The sequence below is a fragment of the Emys orbicularis genome, chromosome 5 (genome assembly GCF_028017835.1).
Source record: "Emys orbicularis isolate rEmyOrb1 chromosome 5, rEmyOrb1.hap1, whole genome shotgun sequence".
NCBI classification, from domain to species: domain Eukaryota; kingdom Metazoa; phylum Chordata; order Testudines; family Emydidae; genus Emys; species Emys orbicularis.
The window spans coordinates 125613218-125625386 of NC_088687.1; the positions used below are offsets into that span (position 1 = coordinate 125613218).

A 12169-nucleotide genomic window follows, 5' to 3' on the forward strand; every position below is an offset into this window, starting at 1 on the left:
GAAGGATGACATGTATGGCAAAGACAACATTGCCTAGTGTTAGTTTCTAGGAATTGGTTTTGTTCCTGTTATCTTAGGTATAGTCTATACTACAAAGTTCAGTCAACATAAACTGCCTTGAATTGATGTGTCTACACTTAAAATTTGTCTCCCATCGATGTAAGTTCTCTATTACACAGACATAGTAACACCACCTCCCCAAGCAGCATTGAGCCATGGTCAATATATTGAGTGTCTACATTTCCTATGTCAATCCTAGCAGTCCTCCAGCAGCTGTCCTACAACGCCTGACACTGACCACTCTAATCACAGTTGTGAACTCCACTGTGCAGGGGACACGGAGACTGGAAGCCCAACTCATCCTCTTTAAAAGCCTGCACATTTTTGAAATGCCCTTTCCTGATTGTCCATCTTGATTAACACAACTGGCAGCTCTCCATTGTTATGTGCAACTGCCCGGCTGACTATGCCAGCTACATGCTCCAGATGCGCTCCAGCCTGGAGTAGACTGGAGATATTGGCTCTCGGCCTGTGGGGAGAAAAGGCTGTTGCAAGCACAGCTACGGACCAGACATATAAACATGTACAACTATGAGCAGATTGCACATGGGATGTAGGAGAAGGGGTATGACAGCAATCAGCAGCAGTGCCATGCGAAAGCAAAGGAACTATGGCAGGCATATCAGAAGGCCAGGGAGGCCAACAATTGAGCTGGTGCCAAGCTGCAGACCTGCCACATTTACAAAGAACTGCATGCCATACTTAGAGACCCCCCGCACCGCTCCACACACCACTGTGGATACCTCCGAGGAGTCTGAGTCACAGGCCCCTGGCATGAACAGCAAGGAGGAGATAAAGGAGAAGGATGTGGGACATGTGACCAAGGGGGGGTGAGGAGCCCGCTATGCCCCGAGCCAAGACCTGTTTGAGACTCCACCACAGTCCAGTCAGTCCCAGCAGTTGAACATGGGTGAGCCCAATGCAAGGGAAGAAACCTCAGGAAAACGTGTAAATTTATTTCCCATTAGTGATGGTGCCTCCCAATTTAGCAGGAAACAGCTATTGATTTTTTGTTAATTTACTCATACTAGAAGAGGTAGAGTAGCTATCTACTTTTCACTCCCTTGCAGAGTTAAGCAGAGGGGGCATGAGAAGCAGTTTCTTTATGTACACAGGGATGGCCCTTGAATCCTCCTGAGATATCTTGATGAAACTTTCATGGAGGTACACTGCAATCCTCTCCCAAAGATTTCTAGGGATGGCACCCTTCTTTCTTTCTCCTCAGGAGGACACTTTTCCGCACCAGTTGGAGAACTTCGGCAGGCACCATTACAATAAGTAGGTAACAGCATACAGGCCCCAGGTGGCTCCAGGATGTCAGCAGCAGCTGTGTTCTCTGTGCCTTTGTTACCCTCAGGAGTGAGATATCAGCTAAAATTACCACTGCCTGTGTAAAATGGTGCCAGTTTTCAGTGCCATTGCCCTGTACTCATAGTTTCATGCAACTGAGCAATTCCCACCTCATTTCCCTCACCCGTGGCAGGCCATGCTCGCCATGGCTGGTGCTTTTAGTGGCACCATGCACAAGCACTCCAAAGTAGAAGTGTCAATAAGCATGACTTGTTTAAACCTTTAGGGGAACAAGGGAAGGGAGTTCTGAAACTTTACTTTTGTTTTCCATAGCAACTATACTGACAATGATACCTCTCCACGTTTTATCCATAGCTGCTGCCATTGCGGCCTTGAGGAGTTTCCCCTCCACACCTGTGGAATGCCTGAACCAGATAAGGAGAAGAAAGAAGAGGACTTGGGATGACATAGTCGGCGAGATTCTGCAAGTCAGTGATGCATCAGATCATGACCAGAGGGCCTGGAGGATAAATACTGCAGACTGTATGGAGGAGGAAAGAGTGGACAGGAGAAATCCCTAGGAGTACAAGCAGGAAAATGAGAGGGAGATGACCAAGATATAATAGTCATGCATCCGAAGAAGTGGGCATTCACCCACGAAAGCTCATGCTCCTATACGTCTGTTAGTCTATAAGGTGCCCCAGGACTCTTTGCTGCTTTTACAAGATATAATAGGCTTCTTTGGCTGAAAACACAGATGCTGCAGATTCTTGTGGATTTACAGATTCAACAATCATGGACTAGCTTTCCTTTGCAGTCCATGGAGAACTCCAGTATAGCACCTCATTAGACCCTGCCTCAACCTTCCATGTGGGATCAGGGGCTACATTCCTACCCCGCCACTACACTCAGGAGGACATTAAGGACAACCACAGCTTTACATATACTGACCTGTGAGAGCCACAGCTTATGTATGTGTAGCTAAAATGGATATGAATGGTCCTTCCCTTCTTTAACCTCAGTTCCATACATTTATTAAGGTTCTAAAGTATTTGCTTTTAACTTGCACAGAATTTTTTTTGAAGTGTTTACGTTACTCAATGAAACTCTATTGTTTGGGAAATAATTCATGTTTATTAGTTCCCAATATATGTTGCAGAATGCCTAGCAGTAGTGAACCCACTTACTTTCTTGCTACTGTACAATGTGACAACTCATAGGATCAGTGAAAAACCGTGTAATAATCGTAAATGTACACCAAGCACCACAAAATTAATAGGTGCATTGTCAGTGTCATATTCTTCGATGTGCTTCAAACACCACACAATATTGTGGTGAAATATGAATATTTCACCACAATATGAATATTTCCTTCATAATGGGCCCCCGAACAGCAGGGCCATGTACAGCACAGTACACCACAACGCATTACTGTAGCTCACTGTTAAAGTGTTCTTTCAAAGCCTCCCTGAGCCATATAGCTCTGTGTTGAGCTTGTCTAATAGCCCTTGTGTGCCTATTCAAACTCAGCAGACAGCCATTCCACCTCAACCCCATGGCAACTTTTCCCCCTTTGCTTCACAGACATTATATAGGACACAACAGGCAGCTATAACCACTGGGATATTTTTCTCAATCCGAGCCAACCTTGTGAGTAAATAACACCAGCACCCCTTTAATCTACCAAAAGCATGTTTAACATTCTTCATCTGCTAAGCCAGCAGTTGAATATTTCCTTGGTGCTGTTGAGGTGCTGGTATACAGCTTCGTGAGCCAGAGGAATAAGGGGTAGGCTGGGTCCCCCAGGATCACGATTGGCATTTCAACATCGCCAATGGTAATCTATCGGTCGGCAAAGAAAGTCCACGCTTATAGCTTTCTGAACTGTCCTGTGTTCTTAAAGATACAAGCATCATGCACTTTGCTTGACTAGCCAACTTTGATGTTGATGAAGCATCCCTAGTGATCCGCCAGTGCTCGCATAACCATAGAAAAGTAGCCCTTTTGTTGATGTACTCTGTGGCAAAGGTGGTCTGGAGCCAAAACAGGAATATGCTTCAGGCAGTTTGGGAATCCCATTGCTGCAAATCCATCCACTACATCCCACACATTGCCAAGAATCACCATCCTACATAGCAGGAGATGATTAATGGCCCTGCACACTTGCATCACAACAGTCCCCCACAGTGGATTTTCCAATTCCAAAATGACTTCCTACTGACCGGTAGCAACCTGGCATTGCAAGTTTCCACAGCGGAGAAGTAAACGGCAATAGCTCTGTCAGTGCAGCCCTCATTCTGGTGTTCCAGCTCTGGGGCAAACTCAGTATACAGATCCAGGACTGTGGGCTTGCGCATCCAAAAGTTCTGCAGCCACTGCTCATCATCCCAAACCTGCACTATGATGCAATCTCACCAGTCAGTACTCATTTCTCAGGCTCCATCATTTACAGCTGCTCTGTGAATGCCTCCAACAATCTTGAATTGATTCTTGCTATGTCCCACAGCAATCTGCCCTTCAGGAAATCATCATGTTCCCTCATCTCTTCTTGCAGCTCTGCAAATACCAGAGTATTGTGTCCCCTGTGTTTGGAATGCTCATGGCAATAGTTCAGAGCTCTGCAGGCTCCATGTTTCTATCAGCTATGGTGGAGAGTGACAAGTCCCACATGGGTTCGAGGGATTTTCAAAATAGGCATGAAAATTATAGGATAGAGATGACATTATGCGGTGGAGAAAGTTGCATGATAGGAACTTGTCCCCACAGTTCCAGTCACCCCTGTGTGACTCATTTCTGCCCCACCATGCATTGCCAAAACGTCCTGAAAGACATTGTGTTGGAGAACGGTGAGCTGAATACTGAGCTACCTAGCCATGGTGCATTGCACTGTGCATCAACACAATCATTCCTGGGGAGTACCAGCAGTACCAATGCAAGAAGCCAAGTACGCATGCGCACAAGCAATATACTAACTGTGGAAGCTTTATGTCAAGGTAACTTGGGTCAGCAAAAATTTGTAGTGTAGATGTACCCTTAGGCCAGTGGTTCTTAACCTTTACTGCAGCCTGCAGCCCTTTGGTTCTCAAAATATGTTCTCGCACCCCTTAAACCTAAAAAATATGTTATAGCACCCCTTAAACCTAGATATATTTTTGTTTGTATATTACAGTAATCGTTAAGAAATGTATAATGTTAATAAATACATAGGCTTGATGAAACAAAATAGTTGTACTTACGTGCCTGTGCTTAATTTGTGTTTTCGATGATTTACCGTCTAAAAAAAATCTGGCATGTCTCGCACCCCCAGAAAGGGCATCGTGCACCCCAGGTTAAGAACCACTGCCTTAGGCTATGTCTACACATACAGCTGTACAATTGTAGTGCTACACTGTAGACACGACAGCAACCTCCCTCTCTTCCATCGACCTAGCACTGTCTATGCTGGGGATTAGGTCAGCAAAAATATGTCTCTCAGAGGTGTGGACTTTTCACACTCCTTAGAGAAGCATGTGTCAAGGTAAGTTTTCAGTGTAGACCAGCTCTTAGAGAGCACCTAACTAAACTGATATCAAGTGAGATACTGAAACCTAGATCTATACATAAACAGGAAGAGCATTTTCAGTGAACTAAGGTTTCCCCCAATGGAGCCCAAAATTATTGACCTCTAAGGCACACTACAAGACGTACAAATTTACTCCAGATTTTGTCAGAAGTTGTAGCCATTAAGGGCATTGAATTTCTTTTGCTGAGCTCTTTAGTTGACACTGAATCATTTTTGCTACATTTTAACAGTTGTGGTATTAGTATGCATTTGGAGCTAGAGAAAGTGGCAGGCACATTTTATAAAACTTAAAAATAGGCTACTTGCGCCAGTTCCTAATTCCTCAGAAGAACAAGGCTGGGGATCTTCTAGGCGGAGTCTACTGCTTACCACCGCATCCAGGAATTCAATGCATGTCTTCAAATCTGGCCTAGTGTCACAGAACTGTCTGAAGAGAAGTCTCCCTATTGGCTGCTTGTCACAGAGCTGGTTATAGTTTTTTTCTGGGTAAAAGAAGAGATTAAACAAATGACATCATTACAAGCCAGAGTGCTGTTCTTCACACCCCTTACCTATCCCAATTTGAGACTGCAACAGATAAAGCATCATTTAGAGCAGGGGTTCTCAAACTGGGGGTCGGGACCCCTTAGGGGGTCAAGGAGGTTATTACCTGGGGGGTCACGAGGTGTCAGCCTCCATCCCAAACCCTGCTTTGCCTCCAGCATTTATAATGGTGTTAAATAAATATATAAAAAAGTGTTTTTAACTTATAAGGGGGTGGAGGGTAGCACTCAGAGCCTTGCTATGTAAAAAGGGTCACCAGTACAAAAGTTTGAGAAACACCGATTCAGAGCATTTATATTGCAGATTCCCATTCAGATAGGACCACCAAGATTTCATGTAATCATTAACATGTCAAAAGGAACAGGGCTAAACCAGCTGTAAAGGTTACAAAGGAAAGTGACAGAGACTTGCTTACCACCACTGCTGCCTCCAACATCCCACCATACACACACACACAAAATAGTGTAAAACTTTTATATTAAATTAGCTGCTAATTGCTAATAAATTAAGGAAAAACACTTGATAAGGTCCTGTATATTACATAGTGGAGTGCCAGCCCCAATGCAAACAAAAGCAAGCTGATTCTGAAGACCTTACTCACATGAAGAGTCTCATTACCATAAACAGGACTACTCATGTGACCAAGTACTGTGGGATCAGCTTCCCTATTTGAATTCCACTATAATCACTTGACCAAAATATCTGTGGTCCATATATTCAACATCAGATAGGGTTAGTAATACATCAATTATTTGTATTATTGTAGCAGCTAGAAACCCTAGCCATGGACCAGGGCCCCATTGTGCAAGGTGCTGTACAATCGGTGAACAGAAAGACTCTCTCTATCAAAACAGTCTTACACTCTAAGTAATGCTTGGAGGAAAGTGTAAAAATCCCCATAACGAACTATTATGCAATAACAAGTTAATCAGAAAGCTTCTTCCTAAACCAAGCAGTTGGCCAACATCCTGGAACAAATACGAAATCAACATCTCTACCCTTCCTTCAGACAGTATGCACGTTAATGATGCACATTAAGGAAAAGGGTGTGTTTTTTTAAACAGGTGTGTCCAAGGACAACTGGATCTTGAATTTGGGAGCCTGGGATGTTTTTCTGGTGAGCAAGGGAATAAAGGCCAAAGAGAGAAAAGGGGGGCAGGGAGGACGAGAGAGAGAGAGAGAGAGAGCGCAAAAGCGGAACAAGAGAAAAAAAAATGTGGATTACGGTATTAAACAGTATAGTCAAATTTTGGGGGTGGGGAAATAAAGCTGATAGTTCCTGTTTGTCTTACAGATGCCAAAGCTGATTAAGAAGTTTTATCTTGGTAGTTTTATTTGCAACATCTGTGTCCAAAGTAAGAATTAATGCACTTTCATGGTAGCTTGGTGCTTACGCAGAAGCTTTCTGGTTCAAAAGGTTTCCCACTGAAGGGGTTTACATTTTGATTTCAGTTCTTCAGAGCTAATTTAAAGAGGCTTTAAAAACAAAGAAAAGGAATATCCAATTTGAGGCAATTATAGGTCATTGCTTCAGAAAGGCATGTTGTCACAGTCACAGCAGTATACCCAGATTTCCTTGAACAGGCCACTCTAACATTGTTGCTAGTAACTCGTTAGCATCTGCAATTTTAACAGTCTGATGAGGATGCTTAGTTTTTGAGACCCAAACCAGAACATAATGATGTCTTTAAATCACAAGTTAATGAGATTTCAGGAGCACTTTTCTTGGACACAATCAACAGTAGCTGTGATGATTGCTTTCCCCTCAGGAATTCTCAATTAAATTAGAGGACTTGAGGTAGGATTACAAACTAGCAAACTATCTAGTCAGAAGCAAGAAGAAATACCTTCATTGGATAATGGCATACTCCCAAAAGAAATTAGACTTGTGTATTATACACACACACACCTACCGATTGAACATCTAAGGTCTTCACAATAACTGAGAGGTGGTAACTTTAGCATCTCCTTCCATTTCTTACTGCGTCCATTCCGTTTGCCACACCCTCCTAAAAGGAAAACAAAGCCCTATGTAAACAAGAGTAGTCTACAAGTCAATCCAATGCTACAATATGCTCTCTCTCCTCTGCAGAGCATATATTGTAGCCTTGGGTCATTCTCATTTCTACAGAGAGGTGCCAGATATTTTGCAAGTGGACTGGACTATTTTTTCCTGCAAGCAAGGGAATCTAAACAAGCAAATGTGAGTCTCATAACAATTCCCTCATTGTCTAGAATATCTCTTGTGTATTCCAATTTTCTACCATGGGCAAAAATGTTTAGCATCCAGGCACTTTCCATGCAGATCATCCTCCTTCCGAACCCATAATTCAAATTAACTCTTAAAATTAGACATAGGATTGTGACCCATCCACAAGATCAGAAAAACTTCCATCTATCCAGATGTGCACATTTTATAAGAAAATTCATAGCTTTGGAGAATCTGAAAATATCTAGATATATCCAAGCAGGTTTAGGATAGGCCAGAAGTCTATAGTGAATTTCCTTCCTTTATTAGCATTACAATATCAATATCATATTAACAAGTGTGTTTCTATCATTAATCTTTACAGAAAATAAATACAATCCCACATGTATATTGTGATGCCATACAGAGTTCAATCAATATCTTGAAGGTTCAATTTCAAAGGGTTCTTAAATGCATCTGGCTCCCTTTACCTCTCAAATGGTTTTTCTTTTAAAAAGGAAGCAAAAAAGTGACAGAACAAGGAAACAATGCAAGACTGAAGTCAAGAAATCATGACCGTTAAAGTTAAGGAATTAAGCACTTAAAACTCAGGTTTTACTGCAATGTTAAAAAAACAAATTGTACATAAATAGCCTTTTCTATTCTATTTTCCGTGTAAGAATAAGCATTAATACTACCACTATTATGACAGTACATAGGGGCCCAAGTCATGGACCAGAACCTCGCTGGCCACTGTACAAATACATACTGTATGTTTTATGGTACAGACTATATAATATACAGGGTAATCAACATGACAGAATTAATCGCTGTAGAAACTGAACCTTTTGAAGGCTATCAACTTTGATGTTATATCAAGAGTAGTTTTTCACATTTCATAAATACAATCAGGATTTCTTTATTAATTATCTCATGAAGGTATATTTAATTCACTTATTGTAAGATGAAGATAACAATATAAGAGACTTTAACCTCTCTACACTTATCAGACCTTAAGATCACTATTTTCTTAACACAGTGAAGATGTGTATATGTATACATTTTGTGGAGAGGCTAAGTGATCAATAGATATGATCATTTTAAAAGAGATTGTTATGAAATGTATCAGTCTAAGCATATCAAAATATTTCACAGTTATATAAACTTCATGCTTCACAGAGGTTTTAAAAAGCATTTAATTTTACATACTGAACCAATACAAACGTGTATCCGCATGACAGAGCAGAAGCAGACAGTGAGACATTTTCGAAGCCCTACTCTTTAGCAATGAAAATATCACAAGATATTGTTAACCACACTTGGGAGGGGACAGGAAGGGTAGCTGTGCACAACACAGTTACAGGATGCATTAGATTTACCTCACTGTTCTGTTTTTCTCTAGCTCTACCCAGCCTCTAAATTCACTACAAAAGTGCAATATTACAATATCTTCACAACCAACCATCCCAGTTTAGGAGGATATCTTCAATGCTCCAGTAAAAAAAGTTTAACATGTCTGTCTGTCTGTGTAGTCTGATCTTTCAAAGAGACCCATCTCTGGTGGGAGAAGTGGGGGGCCTATGAATCCAGGAGAGGTCAACTTTGAAGAAAAAAAAATGCCAAGTCGGGCAAGACTATGTATGGTAACATGTCTAGGGACCCTAACAGGCATGCATGCACTAGGTTCCCAAATGCCCCATTGGTCTTGGGTCCTGCTGAACTAGTTCTCTGTTGGCATTCTATTGTTACTTTTCTAAAGTGGGGCTGACAAGACAAAGACACGGCAATTGCAGCTTTGAACAGGCAATGTTGTATAAGGTATCAAACAACCCAGTTAGTGTGTTTGATGACACACTATGCAGATGGGGAGGAGACATGCTTTGTGACTGCAACATTTTGTTGCAAAAAAACTTCTGATCTAGGACGTATGCTAAATAAACCCGCTTCTAAAGACACAGAAAAAGTAAGAAACACCAATAAGACCAGTGCACTGATCACCGTAGTTCAGGCCTCAATACTGGTAAATAATCAAGAATGCCTGCTGGTACTTTGCCCCAAATATTGTGAGAAATTTATAAGTCCTTTGTTCCTCGGTTTACAAAAAAGGGAATTTTTGAAGATCACAATCCAGTCACATTCATCCTCTTATATAAAATCAAACATCTTGTTCATGATATACTACAGTCAACAGCTTATTTGATTCACTGCAACCAGCCTGGTTCTTTCTATGTGCTCTGGTTCCTATTATAATTAGGAACATATCTACAATATGCATGTAAAGAACAAATCAGGCTATCCAATATTGAGAAGACTGAATGCATCATTAGAGGATCCAGCAAGGTTTTTTGGTTTTGTTTTTTTAAAAAACAGACTCTTAAATACGCTGTTTCTGTTAAAAATTGTGCAGGAGGGCAATTTGCTTTTCAGCTAAAGACTCATCTTATTGTGCATCTTGTTACATTTCTGTAGCGATTCAAAACCTGCTATAACTGAGGCTGTAATGATTATGCTCTGTGGCAATATCTATTGATTCCAGAGCTCCTGCCCTGAAATCTCACTGCTTCAGATAAATTCTTATAGAAAGACCAGTGCTGTGCTTTGCCAAACAGAAATGAAGAAACTGACAGGTTCTGAACTCTCTGCTTTATGGCTGAGCAACAGGCTTCAAATGTAAGAGAGTCCTAGTTAAACATAACACATGAAGGCAAGCAACTGAATACTGACAAAATGTAGAAGTACTTATATACAAAGTCTAAATACTAAGATGGGCAAACTAGAATGCCTGGCATTAAATGAGAATATTGATATAATAGGCATTAAGGAAACTTGGTGGAATGAGGATAATTAATGGTGCATGGTAATACCAGGATACAAAATACACAGGAATGACAGAGTGGCACCATATGTGAAAGAAAGCAGAGTCAAATAAGTAAAACATCTTCAGTGAATCCAACAGTACCATAGAATTTCTATAGATAGAAATTCCATGCTTGAACAATAAGAGTATAGCAGTAGGAATATACTACTGAAGACCTGACCAGTATGGTGACAGAGACTGTGAAATGCTCAAGATTATTATTGCATTTTCTGCCTTTGTAGCCACTCTAATGGAGGATTTCAAAATAACCCCATATTGACTGAGTATGTGTCATCTAAGGATGGAATGCAGAAATAAAGTTTCTAGACACCATAAGTGACAGCTCCTTGGAGCAGCTTTGCCTGCAACCCACAAGGAGAGAGGCCATTCTTGATCTAGTCCTAAGTGTAGCACAGGATCTGGTACAAGAGGTGACTATGATCGCTACTACCGAGCAGTTCACCTGTAATGTAATTTAATTTAACATATTTGTAGGGGCAAAAAATGCCAAAGAAGCCCAGCACTGTAGCATTTAACTTCAAAAAGGGAAGCTACACAAATATGAGGAAGCTAGTTAAATGGAAATGAAAAGGAACAGTCACAAGGATGAAATGCCTGCAAACAGTATGGAGACAATTTAAAAATACTTTAGAGACTCAAATGAAATGAAACTGAATTGATCTTCATGAATGAGGATATGAGGGAGATTCCCAAACCTGACTCATTCTTTTTAGCTGACAAATCTGAGGAACTGTCCCAGATTGAAGTGTCATTAGAGGAGGTTTTGGAACAAATTGATAAACTAAACAGTAATAAGTCACCATGACCAGATGGTATTCACCCAAGAGTTCTGAAGGAACTCAAAAGTGAAACTGAAGAACTACTAACTGTAGTCTGTAACCCATCATTTAAATCAGCTTCTGCACCAAAATGAGTGGAGGATAGCTAATGTGACGCCAATTTTTTAAAAGGGCTCCAGAGGTGATCCCGGCAATTACAGGCCGGTAAGCCTGACTTCGGGATTGGGCAAACTGGTTGAAACTATAGTAAAGAACAAAATTGTCAGACACATAGATGAAAATAATTTGTTGGGGAAGAGTCAACATGGTTTTTGTAAAGGGAAATCATGCCTCACCAATCTACTAGAGTTCTTTGAGGAGGTCGGTCAACAAGCATGTGGACAAGGGTCATCCAGTGGCTACAGTGTACTTAGATTTTCAGAAAGCCTTGACAAGGTCCCTCACCAAAGGCTCTTAAGCAAAGTAAGTGTCATGGGTTAAGAGGGAAGGTCCTTGCATGGATTGGTAACTGGTTAAAAGATAGGAAACAAAGGGTAGGAATAAATGGTCAGTTTTCAGAATGGAGAGAGGCAAATAGTGGTGTCCCCTTGGGCTCTGTACTGGGACCAGTCTTATTTAACATATTCATAAATGATCTGGAAAAGGGGTAAACAGTGAGGTGGCAAAATTTGCAAATGATACAAAACTACTTAAGATAGTTAAGTCCCAGGCAGACTGCGAAGAGCTACAAAAGGATCTCTCAAAGCTAAGTGACTGGGCAACAAAATGGCAGATGAAATTAAATGTTGATAAATGCAAAGTAATGCACATTGGAAAACAAAATCCCAACTATACATATGAAATGGGGTCTAAATTAGCTGTTACCACTC

The 12169-nt window shown here is 41.1% G+C and overlaps 1 protein-coding gene across 2 annotated transcripts in view; it reads right to left on the bottom strand.

The window, feature by feature from the left end:
- Positions 1–12169, bottom strand: part of GRK4 (G protein-coupled receptor kinase 4) — a 70029-nt gene that overhangs the window by 40944 nt on the left and 16916 nt on the right. Inside the window, exons 2-3 of one of the 2 annotated variants that reach the window (XM_065404697.1) lie at positions 7369–7461; positions 5282–5394 (exon numbers count right to left, since the gene is read on the bottom strand). In XM_065404697.1, coding sequence (XP_065260769.1) covers positions 5282–5394; positions 7369–7461 — 206 coding nt within the window. Of the gene's footprint in view, positions 1–5281; positions 5395–7368; positions 7462–12169 lie in introns of those variants that run through there. The other variant, XM_065404698.1, reaches the window with a different exon arrangement.